Here is a 19,239-nt window from a genome sequence, read left to right as displayed (position 1 = left end):
TCTATCCCGAGTTTAAGCTTTTGACAGTTTTGTTAGGAAATGGCCCCTTTTTGGTCCCCAGTTTTTTGGAATCAAAAAAGATAATTTGCTTTTGTCATCTGAAAACCTTGGATGAATACCATGAATCATGGAGGAAAGCTGTTGTGTGCTTGCAATGAATTTTTTTTTTATGGTAACAGGACTTGTGAATGATAATCTTGCCTTTTGAATCATGTAGGGAAGCTGTTGTGTGCTTGCAATGAATTTTTTTTATGGTAACAGGACTTGTGAATGATAATCTTGCCTTTTGAATAATAACTTCCTGAAGTTGAGAATATTATGCAGTAAAACATAAACTACCAATATTTAGAAAGAGCATCTGTCTTGAGATCAAATTCAAATTAATGTACAAATTCATTACTTGAAAAGTTTATGATCACTTCTGAAAGACCTTCAGTCTTACGAGACCATTTCTCGTTGGCAGTAGGAGTGGTTGAAAGCTATTCTTCACAGCATGCATTTATTATGGCAAGTCTGCTACCAATACTGCAGGTTTCATCAATAATTATAGCACTAAGAGTAATAAATGTTGAGGAAATATTCAAGTCACCTAAATGCCAATATGGTACATATAATTTTTAGTAAAATTCATGTTGTCTAGACTTCTTATGCATGATTACAAAGATTCATTTATCTTGTTACAGGTATGTGGAAGAACATGTACAGCGCACTGGGGTTGCCATAGAGACCCAGGGATTTACTTTTGTGACAAGTGGCAGAAAAAGAGAGTCATTGACGGTAAGTCTGAATTAAGCCATACAGTGGAAACTTTAAAAATTGCAACATAATAATCTTCATGATGCATCAAGCTTTTTCTTTAATTTTTTTATGCACCTTCTTCATTGGTAATTTGTCCAAAATGAGAGAAAAGGAGACCTAAACAGATGAAGTGGGTGTGGCTGTCTGGAATATATGGTCTGTTGTCAGTAATCTGCTACACACTGTTGGCATTAAGAATGTTGAATAACAGATTTCAATAAATAGTTTGTATTTTTTATGGTGTCAAATTAAAGCAGTGGTCATGAACAAATTAGTCACATATGACTGATTTAATTACTTTTTTTTAAAGTTATTAGTCTATTTCCAGTTCTAGTGTTGTATCATTTCAGCTGTAGAATGGCATTTCTCCAAAAATCAATTGGAAATTGACAGATGTTCAGATAAATGCCAGCTTGGATGAACAAAGTTAAGCTATACCATATGTGCATGTTTTGGAGATGCCATTTTGATTGATGAAAATTGAATAATCCAGATTTGCTGATTGTGGATAAACATTATTCTAGTAATAACAAGGCGTTGCAGTAAACGTGTCTTGTCAGGCCACCCATTCTGCCAACAAAAGTAGTCACTCAAAAGGGGATTGCTTACAATAGGTCTGTGCACAAGGACCTCTATTCATTGTTGAAATTTAAGATGGAAAAATGCCTACAATTGCAGACTTACCAGCCTGTATGATTTTACTGCAAGGCTTACTGAAAGAAACTTCTGCAACATTTGTAAAATTTACAAAAATGTGATCCTTATAGAAAAATCTGGATAATGACTTGATCATGTTTTTTTTCTTTTGTCTTATTTGAGTTCGTTAGGAAACTAGACTAACTGTACCACAGACACTTGAATCTATCTCTTGCTTTAAGTTTATTGTGTAGTCCAGAAATGTCATCCAGGAAACAAATCACATTATAGACCAAGGGAACAGTCAGCTGTTTGCAAAATTAAAGCACTTCACTCTATTCAGATACTTGGCTGTACTTGGAACATAAAAACCTGGAAAAGGCAACAGTTGCATTTATTTTACACGTTGTGTTGATTTGAGCATTTCTGATGCTAGGACTGGTGATTGGTCACCATCATGACAATTAGAAGGAAACGTGAAGATTGCATTAGGTTGAGAGATCATGCAAGAAGTAATTGCCTTCCAATAAGTTTTTAACTCCATTTACTGATATTGAACTGGAAGTCATCAAGGCTGATGTGTAATAATCATGTCTACACTTCATAGAACCTTGTTACTGAACTTTTAAGGTGAAATATTTTTGAACATCGTGTCTACACTTCATAGGACCTTGTTACTGAACTTTTAAGGTGAAATATTTTTGAACATCGTGTCTGCGCTTCATCAGACCATGTCACTGAACTTTTCAGGTGAAATGTTTTGTTACTAAAAATTGGTATGATGTACAGAAAAATATCAACTGTCTTACTCAGATAGTTTCTGTAGCGTTGGCAGGTCTGTAGTCATTGTAAATGATAATGATATACACTGAAACCTGCATTGGACAACCTCTGTTATGAGCAACCACCTATCATTTATAATAATGCATAATGCATAAATAAATGTTATTATATAAATGCACTTGCATGAATGACCACCTTCAGCACTTGACTATTTGATTTTTAGGCAAAATATGCATTTTGACACTGCTGTGAACAACAGCATCGCAAAAACATAAAAAACCACCACTTACCTTGATTTAATCCTTTGTAAACTTGACGGCTTACGCAGCTTGACAGAGTCTGCAGACAGAGTGCTTGACCGAGTCTGCAGGCAGAGTGCAGATTGTTCCAAACAACACTGCTGTGAATAAATAGATCATAAAAACAGAAAAACAGCACTGACCTTTATTTAATCTATTGTAACAATGATGCATAAAAAATAAAGAATGTTACAAAATTAATAAACAAAATGAGACTGGTTACTTGTGTCCTAAATTTTACAGATGTGCAGGTTGTGTCATTTGTTAAAGACTGTAAACAAGACTAATGTACATATTAAAGCTGTACCAATGTCACTTTTTGCCGATTATGCCAATACCGCATATAACTGATTATCAAAATTGCCAATACTGATTATGAGACCGATTATTTCATTATTATTTGTTTTATAACAATGACTGGTTCAGAAACATAAACCTGTTAGTGTAGTACAAGCAGGTATTTTGCCATGTGAGTTGTAATAAGTTTGTTTATGCGGCAAGTGAATTTGAACTTTTGTACAAAAACAAACAGAAACTAGATAAGAAGTACATTGCTATTTATAGAAAACAACGATCACACAAACACAAAACTTGAAAAACTTTAAAACTGACACTGGTAAAACTTATGGTTTGCCAATTCAAGATATAAATGAATGAAAATGTATTAAACTATTCTTTTAACTTACATTCAGTGATGCAGGTGGCCAGTACTAGATTTCAACAAATGAATCTGGCCTGCACCACAAAACAGCCGCTTGCTCAGAACGCTTGAAGCTGGTGCAGACAAATAGTGTCTAGCCAATTTGGCCAAGTAGGGTAACTGAAACCTATGAGCATTCCACCAGCCATATATGTCTTCTCTAGGCAACAGAGGGCTGGCCAGATACAATTGAAGCATCGCGTCGACGGCGTCATCCATGTGGGTTGTGTCGTTGATGGTACGTACAGGTTCGTCACAGGCCACAGAAAACAAATCCCAGAGACGCAACGTTGATGGTCCAGTGGCATTTGTTCCATTTTCAGTTTTTCTTTTTTTGGTCTGGTGTTCCTCCTGCTTGTTAGCTGACACAACTATGATGCATTCTGCACTAAGCCATTCTTTGGATCTGGTCACAAGTAATTCTTTGATGAATAGGCGATGTTTGAATCGTGGATCCACGATGGTGGCCAAGACAAGCTTCTTGTTGCTGGCAATGTCAGCAAAGCGCGTGTTCAGTGACGTCAATATAACATGGCACATTGTCTGAATACCTTGACTCACTTCATGCTCTTGAGCCAGCAACATTCGGAGCATTTTCAGCATAGGAAAAATGACAGATTCTGATGTTTGGCTATCACTTACTTCCTTGGTAATGTCTGCAAATGAGCCTAACGTGTCCACAATATTGTTAATCAAGACACACTGTTGGGCTGTTAGGCTAGGCAGGTCATAGAGAGTAGCATAAGCCCCAAAGACTTGTTTTTGTGCATATAACGAAACCAACATATTGTATGTAGAATTCCAGCATGTCTGGACATCCTGGATGAGTTTCTTATGGGCAATGCAAAATTTTTCCTGCTGCTCTTCGAGCTGCTATCGTGCCAGGATGGAGTGCTGGAACTTGCTGACTATGGATTGCGAGATCGCCAAAACATCTTTAACAGCGCATTGCAAAAGAATGCCATCACTGACAACGAGCTGCAGCATGTGTACAAAACAGCTCATGCTGTTGATTTCAGCCAGACACATTGCTTTAACCATGTTTGCACCTCCATCACGCAGAATAACATGGATATGAGTTTTGCGAATGTTGTATTCCTCGCATAATTTGTCCAGTTTGCTTGCCAACTATTCTCCTGTGTGTGATTCATTGAGAGGCATTGCTGCTAAAATCACCTGTTTCTGCTGAAGGTCTTCCATCAGCCAGTGTGCTGTAAGATTCAGCAAGGCTACGCCTATGGATGGGTCTGACCATGCATTAGAGGTCAAACTAAGGTCAGATTGGGCAGAAACTAAATCACGCACCTTGCTATGTATCGCCTTATGCATGTCAGGTATCAAAGATGTGGAAAAGTACTTCTTACTTGGAATTTTATAGTGCGGTTCTGCCTTGGCCCTCAGATGTCGAAATCCAATGTCTTCAACAACGGAAAATGGTTGCACATCTGCTGCCATGAACTCTGCAATAGCTTTGTGCCAAATAATAGCTATCCGGTCATCAAATGCAAATGGCTGCTTCCGGTCCAACATGGCGTCAATAGTCAAAGTACAAGGAGTTGATGATGTTGCTGCTGAGGTTAACTGCACAGCATCCTTTTCTTTTTTATCTGCCAGAAACAGGCCATGTTCGATAATGTGCTTGCAGCGCAAGTACTGGAAAAGATTTGATGTCGTATTGTTTTTAGAATCCTTTCCACCTCTGGAAATGTATTCTTTGCAAAGTGTGCAGTTTGCTTTCGATGCGTCAACTGCATTTACTTTGAAGTAATTCCAGACCAAACTTGAGTATTTCGAGTTCGACATTATGCATAGGCTTGGTAGTATATTTAATAGTGTACAATTGCTAGTCGATATTAATCTTCCAATCGATTCATGTTCTTGAAACAATGTTTTAAATCAAGTAAGTTACTACTAAGTTGTCCACATCGCTGGATGGATGCACGCACCACGCTGTGAGTTGCGTGCTGAAGCAGCTCAGCAGCTAGTGTATCCAGGGGTAACATTGCCGGCGCTGGTATGCCAATATCAATGCTGCATTATATACGTATGTCAGCATTCAGGGTGCGATCGCTATTCATTGATTAGCAGCATTGCAGGACTGGCTAAAGAACAGATTAATTATAGTGAGTCATAGTTTTGTAGTAGTTCGACATTTCGCTAGCTACCTAATCTGCCTAGCTATCTGCTAACGTGTATGCTGGAAGTTCAACAGCCACACAAGGCCTCATTGGCTGGTTGGTTGCTGTGATTGGGATGAGTGCTTGAATGTTATTGATAATTTGTTGTGTGTAGACAATCAGCGGTAGTTTCCAGGGTGTTAGAAAGTATTTACTTTTAAGAATATATTGCCTTTCAGTTAACCCCCAAATCAGATGTTTATTAATTTCCAATATTTAATTCTGATTTAAAATTCAAGCCACATCAAGATGAATGTTATGATTAAATTTATATTTTTGGAAATTTGTTTACATTGGCACCGATTATTTCTGCCGATACTGATTATCCAGATTGTTGTAATCGGCCCAATTATGAGTATGGCTGATTAATCGGTACAGCTTTAGTACATATCACTGCAATTTAGTCATATGAATACCCATTGAGATTAACTATTCTTCCTTCCTTCAAAGGGAATAGTCATGGATGTACAGAGTTCAGAGGTTTGCTTTGTTTCATTTTCTTTTATGAAAACCTGCACAAAGTTGATAATGTCATCAGAAGTCTTTTTAAAAAGCTTATATTTAGCGGTCAAGTCCATTGATTGTCCTTGGAGTTAATCTGTGAATGAGGTCTTTTGTTCTCGTCATTAATGCTAGTAAATGATAATCTTTTTCTGGATTTCATTATCATTTTTAAACAGGGATGGAACAGAGCAGGTACACAAGGGAGGTCAAAGGGTAATATGTTTGCATATTCTTCTAACTCTACTATATGGAAGAAGTGAATCTGCATTATCATTCTTTTGTTCTTTAATAGAGCAGGTTCTAAAGTTCAGTTGGCTTCACTGCTGTATACCATGACTCCTAATTTTGCCATAATTAAAGTCTACAGCAAGGCATGTTGCATAAGCATGAGCAAAATAAGTATAATTGGCTTATTTTCATGCATAACATCAACGTTAATTTACTTATTTGTTGAGAAAATCAAATGATGACTTTAAGAGACAAAATTTAAAATTTTCATATTTTAAGGTGGCACTCTACAGTTTCGCATTTTGTTACAGTTTCAAATAAAAAGTATTTCCCAGTTTTTCCTTTCTGGCTCTCCTGGCTATTTAAAAAGACCTTGTATGTCTTAGGTATTGTTAAAAGAACTCTCAATTTCCCTTTATTTTGTTGTATGATTAATAGGTGAAATTTGGGGTATTGAGTCCTATCAAAAACCTGCTAGCACCACTTGGTCATTTCACTTCTAGACTTAAGAGGTAATTGCAGAAGCAATGAGCCAATAAATTTGTTTTTTTTATATGTTTTGTAATTCATTCAATGTGCTTTCTGAAGTTTGTCTTGTCTTGCAAAATTTGTTTTCTCTATTTTAATAAGTGCTAAAGTATTGTACTTGAGACTAATTCAGGCTGATTTTTTAAGGACATAGGATAAGCCATTTTGGTTAGCTGTTTGCTTAATTTACAGTTTCCAAAAGTATAATATGTAATTAAATTTTGGTTTCAGTAAATGAAAGTAGCAAAAAGGTATGCCAACATTCTCTTGATTGTACTTGTTACTATCACCACCTTACACCTGTCACTCTCATGGAAGTATGTAATATCTGTTGAGTTCCCTAAATATTTCATGTTTCTAAAAAGTGGTTAGTGAGCTAAGCTTCTGAGAATTTAGTGTTGGAATAAATACAGCATATGCAAGGTCAGTGTTCATACAGAAATTAATTTTTTGTTTTTAATTAAGAACTTCATGGACCTGATATGCCAGCATATTATGTGAAGGTAGATCAGGGTCTGTGTTGTTTGCAGTTAGACCTGATTTTTACCAAGTCTACACGCACATATGACTAGCTGTAATTTTGGCACGTCTTCTAGAACCTAATGCAGTATTTGTAGATTATAATGGGTATTTCAATGTTATTGGTATAAATGTATATCCTATGTACATTTCATGTGATAAAATGCATTAGGCAAATACTTTGGCAGACAAGTGTATCTATTTTTTGTTCCTGGAACTCTCATGTTGCTAAGCAAGCTTTTCAACTTTGTAAAGAGCCTTACCTGTTGAGCAAGATTCATACCCATTGATAACATCAGTGTGTTTAGTGTCTGGATGTTTAGATTAGGGATGTAACAATGCATTGGTACCATATGTACTCACTTATCAGTCATGTCCAGCCTACACAGACCCAGATTTGCTATTGCATAATGTGCTGGCAGATTTGAGTGCATGAAGTTGATTAGGAGTATTTAGTAGAACAAACAACATAGACCCAAAATGCCAGTGAATCATCAGTATACAAAAGTCTTATATTGAATGCATATGGACTTGACTTTTGAGTGTGTACAGTATACATTATAAATATTTAAATTTTTGTGACTATTCAGTATTATGTATTGCCACCCACATATTATGCACCATATGGCCTGTGAACTTGAGATAATTTTGTAATTTTATAAATTCATCAACACTTGAAATTCAGATTTATTGACAGAACAAGCTTTTTTAGAAAAAACAACTTGTGCAGTGGCTTTTTATCAGCATAAATGTGGCATTTCATGACCAGGTTTCATGGCACAAGTTTGCTATCACTACTCCTCGTAAGTTACTTGGAGGATTGCCATGATAACTTTACAGGCACACTGATCCCATGGTCCAGATGGCTCTGGATGATAATGGCACTGATTTTATGTCCATTATGGCTACCACTTTGGCCATCATAAAATTCTTGTTATTGCTGCTTCTGAATGACTGGTCATCTTGACATGGGGGCTTGCACTTTTTTTATGATTTCTCTTTGACTACATGTAAATGAAAATGGGCTGATCTGACATCAGAGGTTACTGTCATGGCAACCATATTTAAAATCCTGTTTTTTGCCTCTCATCCAGAATAGATGATCATAATGACTTGGGATTGTCACTGCAACACTTGTTATGATACCTAGTTGATCCTAAATGAATATGGTGCTGATCTGACTTACAGTATGGCTGCCATGGTATCCATCTTGAAAATCTTCCTTTGCTCTCCTGAACAGATGATTGAATCAACACTCTGGTTTCACTAAACGACTCCTTATGATCCCCATTATCATAAATGTAACTTTAAATTTATTGAAAGTGTATTAGTCAACTTGAACAAAAATTTATATTTATCTAAACCAAACTGAGATTTTTATATGTAGATTTTTGTTTCTTCTGGAGCCAAACTATGGAACTCTTACACCTTATACCAAGTCAGATGCCTCAGCCTCTTAGTCGACATCTACAGAAACAATTATTTATATGATTCTGTGTAATTCAGTACTACTCCATAAAACTTTGTATTTTGTGTACTTGCCTGTAATGTAAATGTTGCTGATTTGACATCCAGTATGGCAGTTAATAAAAGATCATGGCTTAGAACTGAGTTTCATCCTCAGCTGAGTTGGTGGAAAATCAGGACAGGTTTCTGACTGTAATATGATTTACACTCCTGAATCTCACTCTTTCCTTTACACCAATGCCTCAGATCCAAGTTGGATTGCTCACCTATACTAGAGACCAAAGAGCCGTCTTGTGAGAATCTTCCATTCGTGGCAGCAATAAAAAAAAAATGTGAGCTGTTTTTCTAGCACATCAAGGGTGCATCATTCTCAAAAGACTTCACTGTGTCATGGCCACTGTGGACAACACATTTGTCATATCTTGCCTTGCTTGTCAGTAGGGCACTTGTGCCTCTTCTCTGTGCCAGAAAGCACAGAGGATTCCTTTTACAAACTACTCTTTCAAATTCTCCACCTTCATATCTGTGTCTTATCAAAAGATATATCCCTGCCACTACTCTCTTTTGAAGGCTATACAAGTATTGTGGATACTTTGATTTAGGTGTGGCCCAGTAGAATGGAAGACTAGAAGTAGCACTCTGTGCAATTCTTGTGGAGGTAGAACCTTTTTTAGTTGGGTCACTATGTATATAACAGTGACACTGGAATGGGAGAACACTTGTTCTACACTTTACTTTGTCAAACCACCAGCTGACTACATGTGTGCTGTTCTGTGTGCTGTCTTGGACATTAGTGCTGGTTTTCTTCGCACAGTAACATGCATGAACAGTGAAAGTGCAACTCCACGGGCCTATTTAAATCTTTACTCATTTGCTTGATGTTACATGTCCTCCTTCATATTTGAAACTTGTCTGTTTTTTTAACTCCTGTATACATTTTTGACAAATATATTTCGTTATTCTTCATTGGAAGATAGTCATTTATACTATTCCATTATCAGAAGTTTTAAATTTGCAGGACACTGCAATTGGTACCCATTATCCTGCCAGTATCTGCTGAATATCTGCCAGGGATGACAAGTTTCTTAGTTCTAGGATTAATAATTGATTGATGTTGACTCTTTAGGCCTACTGTGTGTATTCCAGTATGTTTTGTGGACGTCCTTTATGGGTGAGCCTTCTGTATAAATTATTTGGTAATTTCAATTTGTACGATTTGTGCCACAGAATATATATGAATGGGTTGGCATAATATATAGGTCTGGCTCCCAGTGCCTGAGATTGGTTACATGGCCCACATATCGGCCTTGTGGACCTGAGCGAGTATACAAATAGCCAAGTAAGATGCACCATGGTCTGTATAATGCTCTCAGTTCAGAGAATACAGTGCTTGGCCTGTGATGAAAACTCTGGCTGACCATGCAACTGCAGGTTAGTGCTAGCCTCCCTTGAAGCATGTGGCTGGCTGCAGTAGCCACCACTACACTTTTGCTGTATATACAGTACATCAGAAAGCATCAACTCCAGCTGCCTTCCGCACACGTGTGTGTTAAACAGTGACATAGGCAACATGCTGTTTAATAGTTTTTAATATCTATATTTTTCCAGCTGATGTTACATATTATCTAAGAATATTCTGTATACTACCGATGCTAATAATGGATGCACGTTATAAACTGTATAGCGATTTTAATGATACTTTCATTAGTGCACACCCTGATCTGAAGGCAGATCTGGCACATAAACGTGCACAGGAGCAGTGGAACAATTGTAAACAAAATGAAGAGGTCAAAAACTTGATTCAAGTTTCGCATGCAAGAGCAGCAGAAAGAAAAAGTCATCTGATGAGCATGTGGGCCCATGCTGCCATGCCCAAGGCTAGTCTAAGCCAAGCATCAAATTCAACTACTTCGATGCTAACCACATCATCTCAGGAACTTATGTCAACAGTGGTGATAATAAATAGTGATGTTCAGTCAGAAGTGGAAGAGGCATCTTCTGCTGATGTAACCACAAGAGAGACTGATGCCAAGACGCAGATGACAGCAGTAGCATGTCTAGTGAGGAAAAAACCGAACGCTCTACACCAGCACAAGATGCAGCAAGCATCAGGTTAGAATCTGTCAACTCACAGATGGCTAGTCTTCTACAGGTAAAAAACACTGAACTGTGGACAGCTGATATGAAAACAAAGTCTGATGAACTCGGCAGCAAAAATGTGCAGCTGGAGAAAAAGTTAAAGCGTCTAGCAGCTGAACGAGCACGCAAACAGGACTCAAGGCTAGACCTCAAGAGAATGCTGACTGAAGTTACGGAAGAAGATCCAGTCATTGGCCACTGACTCAAAAAGTTCTGTTGGCAGAAAGTAGGAAGGCCCTGTTTAGAAGTAGCTAAAGACAATCATGGACATTGTATCATGTGGTCCACAGCGATGATCTGAGAAGCTTAGTAGCTGCAAAACATTGGATGACTTGCATGAAGCCCTTGTCCAAGATGGCTTCAGCATCAGTTGAGCAGGAACATATCTACGACTACTTCCACGTAATTCGGCGGTGACTGAAGGAAAGCGTCACGTGACCACAGTGCCTGTCAAGCTGCTTAAGGCAGCAAACAGAAAGGCGCAATCACATGGATGCTCATTTTGCAGCAGCTTCAATCTGCTACTTGAAAGATCTGGCTGTTTCTCTTGAGCCAGGACAACAGGGCACATGTCCCACTAGGACTACCGGCAGCAAAAAAGCAGGCACCCATTCTGATGCACACGGAGTATCGTGTGCAGCTGCCAGGTCACGACTGGGTTATTGCTGCATGCTACAAACTGATCTCATCAGTCTATGCTGCATGTGTTATAAAACTAGGGGCTGTATCGTATTCAGGGCCGACTACTATCTTCATTCGCAGTGGGAAGCATGACAATAGCACAGCAATGACACGCACTGATTTTGAAGAACTCAAACAACTTCCTGCTTTTCAGCCTGTTATGTGTATTAATGGATCAGTGAAGCCGATTGTGGTAATAAACAGCAGATGGCGGTCCGGATGAGAACCCTCAATTTCTGAAAACACTAGCTGCAGCCAGTCGAGTCTTCCATTATAACAATCACAAACATTATGGATCTCATTTGGACAGCAATGGCAAGACATATGATGTAGAGTTGGAAAGGGCCAATTTCCAGAAGGCCGGTGAAGTGCTGGCAGAAATCTGGAGCTCATTAGTCATTGATGGATTTGATGTGGTAGCATCATGTGATGCAGGAAAACTGGACATCACTCCACCGTCAGATGAGTGGTCAAGTTGGCACATTCAATAGTCACAGTATTGCTTGCAGATTGTGAAGTGCAACAGTGAATCATGCTGTGGTCAGCATTGCACTAACTATAATGAAACATTTCCTGGATGATTTTTACCTCCACCTGTTCCACACTACAGTACAGATAAAGGGATTACATATGCACCAGTTGGCAGCAACAGTGGAATGTTTGGATCACTTTATCAATGACTGCTTTTTTACATCTGTAGCCTTCACACGATTCCTGAGGATGACATTTTTATTTCTACTGTCCATCGGTGACTGCTGATCTTAAGAAGCGCGTTTTTAATTAGTGTGGCCTGTACTTTCTATCTCAGGCTGCAAAGTGCAATCATGCCCATGTTCACAGGCATGCAGCAGTGAGCACACAAACTGAAGTTGCAGAGGTCAGTGCTGTGGAGCCTGAATCTGTTAGCACTATTCTGTCAACTGCATCATCAACTTCCGCAACTGAAAGCAGTGATGGTCTGCAAGTTGTTCAAGTTGGCTACAGTCTCTGTTTGTTGAAGTGGAGTAAGACATTGACTGTCTATCGAATTTAGCTTTCTGTGAGATGACAACTTTAGTTCTATGTCCTGAATAAAGACTTTGTTAAAGAAAGAACTTTGTTTATTTTTTTCTTTGTTTCGAGCTACATGTTGTGATGAGATCATTGAACGTTATATTTTGAGAGCACCAGCTGTTACACTGCCAGACCATAGAGTAGTGTATAATGCTAGTTGGGGACGTTCACAGCTGGGGGTGGGGGTGTAAGCCACATAAAACAGGTATTATCTGTGGATGTCCTTTATGGATAACCCCTTATTGAATGTAACAAATGTCACTCACTGAACATTCCTTTACAATATTAATAAAATGGATATGATTATAGAATATAACAAATGTCACTCACTGATTATTCTTGTACAATATTAATAAAATGGATATAATTGTAGAATGTAAAAAAAGTCACTCATTGAAGATTCCTTTACAATATTAATAAAATGGATATAGTTATAGAATGTAAACAATGTCACCCACTGAACATTCCATTACAAGATTAATAAAATGGATATAATTATAGAATGTAACAAATGTCACTCATTGAACACTCCTTTACATGATTAATAAAATTGATATAATTATAGAATCTTACTCATGTCACCCATTGAACACTTGGTTTGAGGCAATGTAGAACTCTCCCAGCACATCACCTGTATGTGTCATTTATGTACAGTAGGTTTCCTGATGTCACATCAAGCACAGTACTAAGTGGCCCATTAGAGTATGCCTTGATGGAATAATACGTTGAAGTTTATATTACTGTTGTAGTTTGACTAACTCTGCTTGCACAGTAGTTAACTGAAATTAAGCCTATTAATAAATATATTGCATATCCCCTTTACTACCATGACAACAGTGCTAAAAGACTGCTGTGTAGCATTGCTGAATCAAATTTGCTTTGTTGTATGATAGGATAAAATAGGTAACAAAATGTGAAAAATGTAAATTTATTGCAACTGATTAGGTGATCATGGAGTTTTGAGCTGGGAAAGGTGATGAATAAAATGTGCACATAAATTAAACACTAAAAATTGTTTTCCAGCAGAACAGGATCACAATGGATTTAAAAAATCAAATTATAAAGAACATATTAGCATTTAAGTATCACTCTGAAAAGAATGGCGGAGAAACTTTTCATTTCCAATATTGTCAAAAATTTCTCCTGAGTTAAGAAACTAAAACAGAATTAAACAAAAACTTTACAAGTATAAAACAATCCCGACTTCAGCAATAACGAATAACTGAACATGCATTATCCTCAACAATGGAACATTTAATGAAATAAATACCATGGCCAAAAAACAAATATTGCTGAAAGTCTGAGTTTTAATTGAGCTTGAGTAACTTTGCCACTGACATTCTGCCCATTGGTAAGTTGTAAATTTTGTGGTAATAAATCATTTTACAGTTATACATTTCTTTACCAGAATAATGACACTTGCAGATAAACACAGAATTGGTTTATGATCTAAGTCAGTTGCTCATATGATGAAATCATAATGTTGCAAACATAGGATATTTTGGAGTAATGGATCCAGAATCAAGACAGAAGTGATCAGTCAGTAAATCATTCAGTTTTTTTTTTTTGTTGGTCTTGGCAGCACTTTTAATACATTAATAACATAAGAAAATATAGAAATAATCAATCAACAAATCAGTTAATCAGTTTTTTGTTGGTGTTAACAAAACTTTTAGCACATATTTGTCTGTATCATGTTAAGATGGGACAAATTGTGTTACTGTAAGTGCAATCAATCAGTGGTGACGAGTTAATCAGTCAGTCTGTCAATCGGTCAGTGTAATCGTGAGAATTAAAATAAAAAATTTATTTTGCTCTGAATGTTTATGAAAGATATTAAGACTTCAGAAGGAAAGCATGGGGAAAGAGAGGAATAATGACAAAAACTAGTTTGTTCAAAATAGTTTTGCTTACCCAAGAAAAGAGTTATGTAATAATGAAATAATTAAGAGCAGATTTAATTCACTTTTGTTTTCTATTTTTATTTAGATGGCAGTAAACATTTCACGTTTTAAATTCTATTACAAATGTAAATTCTTTAATATATTTTTTGTGTTGACAAATTAATTTCTTCCATGCAGATGAGATTGCATAGTTATTAGGTCCAAAAGAGTGTTTTGGGGAAATCTTCAAGGCCAATAGAGGAAATGCCGTATATATGTACACTTCCACAAAAAATCAGACTACTCAACAAATGTAGACTGTATTGTTTAAAAGATTCTCTACCATGTCCTGTCCTATAGAATATTACGTTTGTCTCATGAAAGGAGTGAAGGCAGAAAAATGGTGAATGATTTTGATACCCTAAAGCTGAAAATTATTCAAAAGATTGTGATTTTAGGACATTCCAAGATGTGTTTGTACCAGATGATCAAATAAAGCTTCGTTTATCATGATAGCAAATACTGTTGATCTTATGATGGCTTTTTCATTAATCAAATACAACAGTACATCTTTAATATTAAAACAGTTGTCAGTCAGGGCTCTGAGTTGCAAATAAATTAATTTGAATTTTGTCCAAAAGTTCTAATTGGTGAATTTAGCAGAATAGATGATGATTAATGACCCCCTGGGCCAAAAAAAACCCACAAGGCTTGAGCTTATTGCTAAGATGAATTTTCAGTAACGCTTTACTTTCCACTTTACATCTTAAGAGCCATTTAAGAAAAAGGAACTAAACTTGGTATCGTTGCATCTCAATACGGGGAGTTGTTCCATATACTGTATCATGTTATGGGTCTTGCCTTCAAGGTTAAGGTTATTGGCCAATATTTCATGTTTTAGTAACATTTCTTTTCTGTTCTTTCACTTCTGAGCCATTTTGTAATGGCTGTTCCTGTCTTATCATTATTCATATCAACATGGGTTTTTTCCTGTAAGACCTTGTATGAAATGAAAATGGTGCCAATCTGACATACAATATGGCACCCACAATAGCCATCTTGACAAAAATCTTATTTGCTGCTTCTTCTAAATGGAAAGTCATATCAGCTAGGGTTTTCACTGGCAGATTTTGGTATTCTTGAGTAAAAATTGTACCAGTCTGATAACTACTATAGCCAATACTGCTGCCATCTTGAAAATTTGTTGCTACTTATCCTGGATGGAAAGTAGTATCAGCCTTGTGTTTTCACCAGAAGACTTGTTGTGATGCCTAGCTGGTACTAAATAAAATTGGTCCTGATACAACCTCAAATATGGCACATTAAGAAATCTTGTTACTCAGTGATATTGGATGATTGTTTTAATACTTGGCACTAAAAAGGAAGAAATGGCCTTGTCTTGAAGTCGTGGACATTCTTTTTCAAGAGTAGAGTATCAGTCCCTTTGAGGGACTCTTGTTCTGTTTATTGGTATCTCGTGTGGCAGAGTCAAGGTTTTGTCTTCAATGTCAAGGTTACAGATAAATTTTTCCCATTGCACTTTTACCTCAATCTTCATTTTGATAGAGCCATGAAATTTTGTTTTAATTTTTTTTTGTGTTCCCGTCTGCCATTAACTCTGCAGATGTTACAAAGGTCACAGATCGATTTAAGATATTGTTTACTTTTGATGACATCCCCACTTGGTAGTGAGTGCCTAATATTTCCTGTTGATTTGTAGGCTTCCATAATTTCTTTTTTAAAGCTTTAAATCCAGATTGTTCAGATTTTTTCACCCTTTGTTTTCCAGGGAAATGCGACACTTCACCTATATCCCCACTTTGAACCTTTGAGACAAATAGCTGGTAAGTACTTGATTGAAAATATTCTTAAGTTCCGGAAAGAAGTTGGTATACCTCATCTCCACTCAGTCTGTATCATTTTGCCTCTTGTGTATTGAATAAGACGTCCAGACAGTTTTGTCAGTATTTGAGTATAATTTGGATTTAATTTCACTTATGGTGAGAATGATAACGACAGCATCATCGACAAAGTTAAGGTCTTGTGCTCAAGGTGTTCATGTTACATCAGTGGTTATAAAGATCTCCCATGGTATCTTGTGCACAGTGGGGTCCAAAAATACATTGGTTGTAAAGATCTTCCATGATATCTTGTGCACAGTGGGGTTCAAAAATACAGTGTTTGTAAAGATCTTCCATGATATCTTGTACACAGTGGGGTCCAGAAAATACAGTGGATGTAAAGGTCTTATGATATCTTGTGCACAGTGGGGTTCAAAAATACAGTGGTTGTTAAGATCTTCCATGATATCTTGTGCACAGTGGGGTTCAAAAATACATTGGTTGTAAAGGTCTCCCATGATATCTTGTGCACAGTGGGGTCCAGAAATACAGTGGTTGTAAAGATCTTCCATGATATCTTGTGCACAGTGGGGTCCAGAAATACAGTGGTTGTAAAGATCTTCCATGATACCTTGTGCACAGTGGGGTCCAGAAATACAGGGGTTGTAAAGATCTTCCATGATATCTTGTGCACAGTGGGGTCCAGAAATACAGTATTTGTAAAGGTCTCCCATGATATCTTGTGCACAGTGGGGTCCAGAAATACAGACTGCAGCATAAAGGAGGGTTTAAGTTACTGAGGGACCTGGGAAAAACTAAGGGATGGACATTGACATGGGGGAAAGACATATCAAATGGTTGAATGATCTTTGAAACATTAAAACATGACTCTGGCAGCTTCAATACCCATCACCAGTGATAAACATTATGAATTACATCTCTGCATTCTGCATACAAATGTGGATACATTCTAGTACTATTGTTCAATTCAGAACAAAAAAAAGATTCCATTTCCTATTAAAAAAAAGATACAGCATCGTTTTGAGAAACAGAAATGTTGAAATATGATTTTGTAACTCTTCAAATCTTGGACCAAGAAGAGCTTATGGGATGGTCTGTTGTCTGTCGTCTAATATCCAGGTCCATCATTTGGGCACCTGTTAGTACGACTTTGTTATTGCTATTCCTCTTGAACTATTTAGATGCTTGCCATATAACTTTACATGCACAATGCATTGATCCCATGGTCTAGTTGTTCCTAAACGGGAATGATTCTGCTTGGGCATTCAGTTTTGACTGCCACAGCGGTTGTATTGAAAGTATTACTATGGTTATTTCGTCTGAATGGAAAGATGTATCATTGTGGGGCTTTCACTATAAGACTTCAAAATGAGGTCTAGTCGGTCTTAAATACAAATGTTGCTAATCTATTATTTGCTGTTACATTACCATCTTCCTCCCAATTAGAAAATTACATCAAAACGAAGTTTTTGCCCAAAGACTTCTTGGGATGGCCTACATAAAATAGTGCTACAGTGTGAATGACAAAAGCCATCTTGAAAATCTAGCTGTTGCATTTTTACTAATCCACTTGAAACATCATAGTTTCAACACTAAGCAGTTAAAATGAAGAAATGGTTCTGTCTTTTTTGCCAGTAGAGCATCAGTCACTTCTGGGAACTTGTGTTCTTGCTCTGTTTGTAAAGTATTGATAATGTGGTTGAATTGCAAGTAATATTTAAATTTTTGCTCATCCTTGAACAATTTCTGGGTGTCACTTTCAAGAATTTATCTCACTACAAACACGAGTGTTTGTTTCTGTGATGAACCCATCTGTCAAATGAAGCTGTTCATAAAACAAATATGCTTTTGACTTTATTCCCTTGCTTTCCTTGATCACATTTGCACTTGTAGGATAAACCACTGATTTGATGTTAAAAACTTAATGATGTTGTTGTACTTGCTTGATAATTATTAAAATGGTGCTTGATAGGTAATTGAATTGAGTTGACACATCTCCATGACTGTTGGCTCTTAGAATGGTATTTGCAGGCATTTTAACTTCTTTTATTTTACCCGCTCTTTGATTTGATAACAACAATAAAATTCATATGACAGTGCAAAGCAGGTCTACTTTAAATTGATTGTAATAATACATCAAACTCTTCCTCAAGCTGGAGATCAAAACACAGTTGGCACTTAATTAAGTTCTCACAGAAATGTTTTGCTGTGACACTTTTCTCATTTTATTACTGTATGGCTTATCACAGTAATGATTTAAAAGATAAAACTGAAACATAAATTTTATTTGACAAAACATCTTTAATTGCTAAAGTGTTGACACCAGTAGACATTCTCATTGATATTTTGTGATATATTATTATTCACAATGTACTGATAATTTTTGTATTTAATAAGAAAATTTAATAAAACAGTCTTGTTAAATTGTTGAAAATTTCATATGTTGATTCAGATTTCTGGGCAAAGTTTTTATCTTGGCTTCCTCTCTAGTCATGTGTGTATCATCAGGTTATGGAACTGATTATGTTTGCAGTAATTGTGGTGTGAGACCCAAAAGTAATATGTACTTTTAGACAAGGATTGGTCCACTTGGTACATGGAGTGGTTAGTTGGTTGGTATTTGATAGAAAGCTATTTCCTATGTCTACATGTTATAAGGACTTTGTTCAGGCATTCTAGACATGCTCTGGTTTAACACTGAAGGCTGAATGCCAATTTTACCTACATATTGGGATTAAAACAAGGTCAGCAGGTGCTACTGCTTGTGTAATGCAACAGTGCAGAAGGGTGAATATGAACAACAGTGGGTGTGTCCAACTTTCATTGGAGCAGAAATGTCAAACCTGATCTGCATGTATAGTGCACACCTTTAAATGTTGGAAATGAGAAGCAAAGATCAGCCTTGCATGGGAAGGTGTCCTTTTTGCAGAGATTGTATATGCCTGGATATATGGTAATGTATACACCATCATTTGAATAAGC

At 36.8% G+C, this 19,239-nt stretch overlaps 1 protein-coding gene across 1 annotated transcript in view; it reads left to right on the top strand.

Moving 5' to 3' along the window:
- Positions 1 to 19,239, top strand: part of LOC149775166 (uncharacterized) — a 180,222-nt gene that overhangs the window by 52,770 nt on the left and 108,213 nt on the right. Inside the window, exons 3-4 of the mRNA XM_089944110.1 lie at positions 684 to 777; positions 16,185 to 16,239. Coding sequence (XP_089800236.1) covers positions 684 to 777; positions 16,185 to 16,239 — 149 coding nt within the window. The remainder of the gene's footprint in view (positions 1 to 683; positions 778 to 16,184; positions 16,240 to 19,239) is intronic.

This window comes from Sinohyriopsis cumingii, chromosome 19, assembly GCF_028554795.1.
Source record: "Sinohyriopsis cumingii isolate HCF-2022 chromosome 19, ASM2855479v2, whole genome shotgun sequence".
NCBI classification, from domain to species: Eukaryota; Metazoa; Mollusca; class Bivalvia; order Unionida; family Unionidae; genus Sinohyriopsis; species Sinohyriopsis cumingii.
Note: the sequence above shows the minus strand (reverse complement) of the source record. Positions and strands in the feature narration are given on the sequence as shown.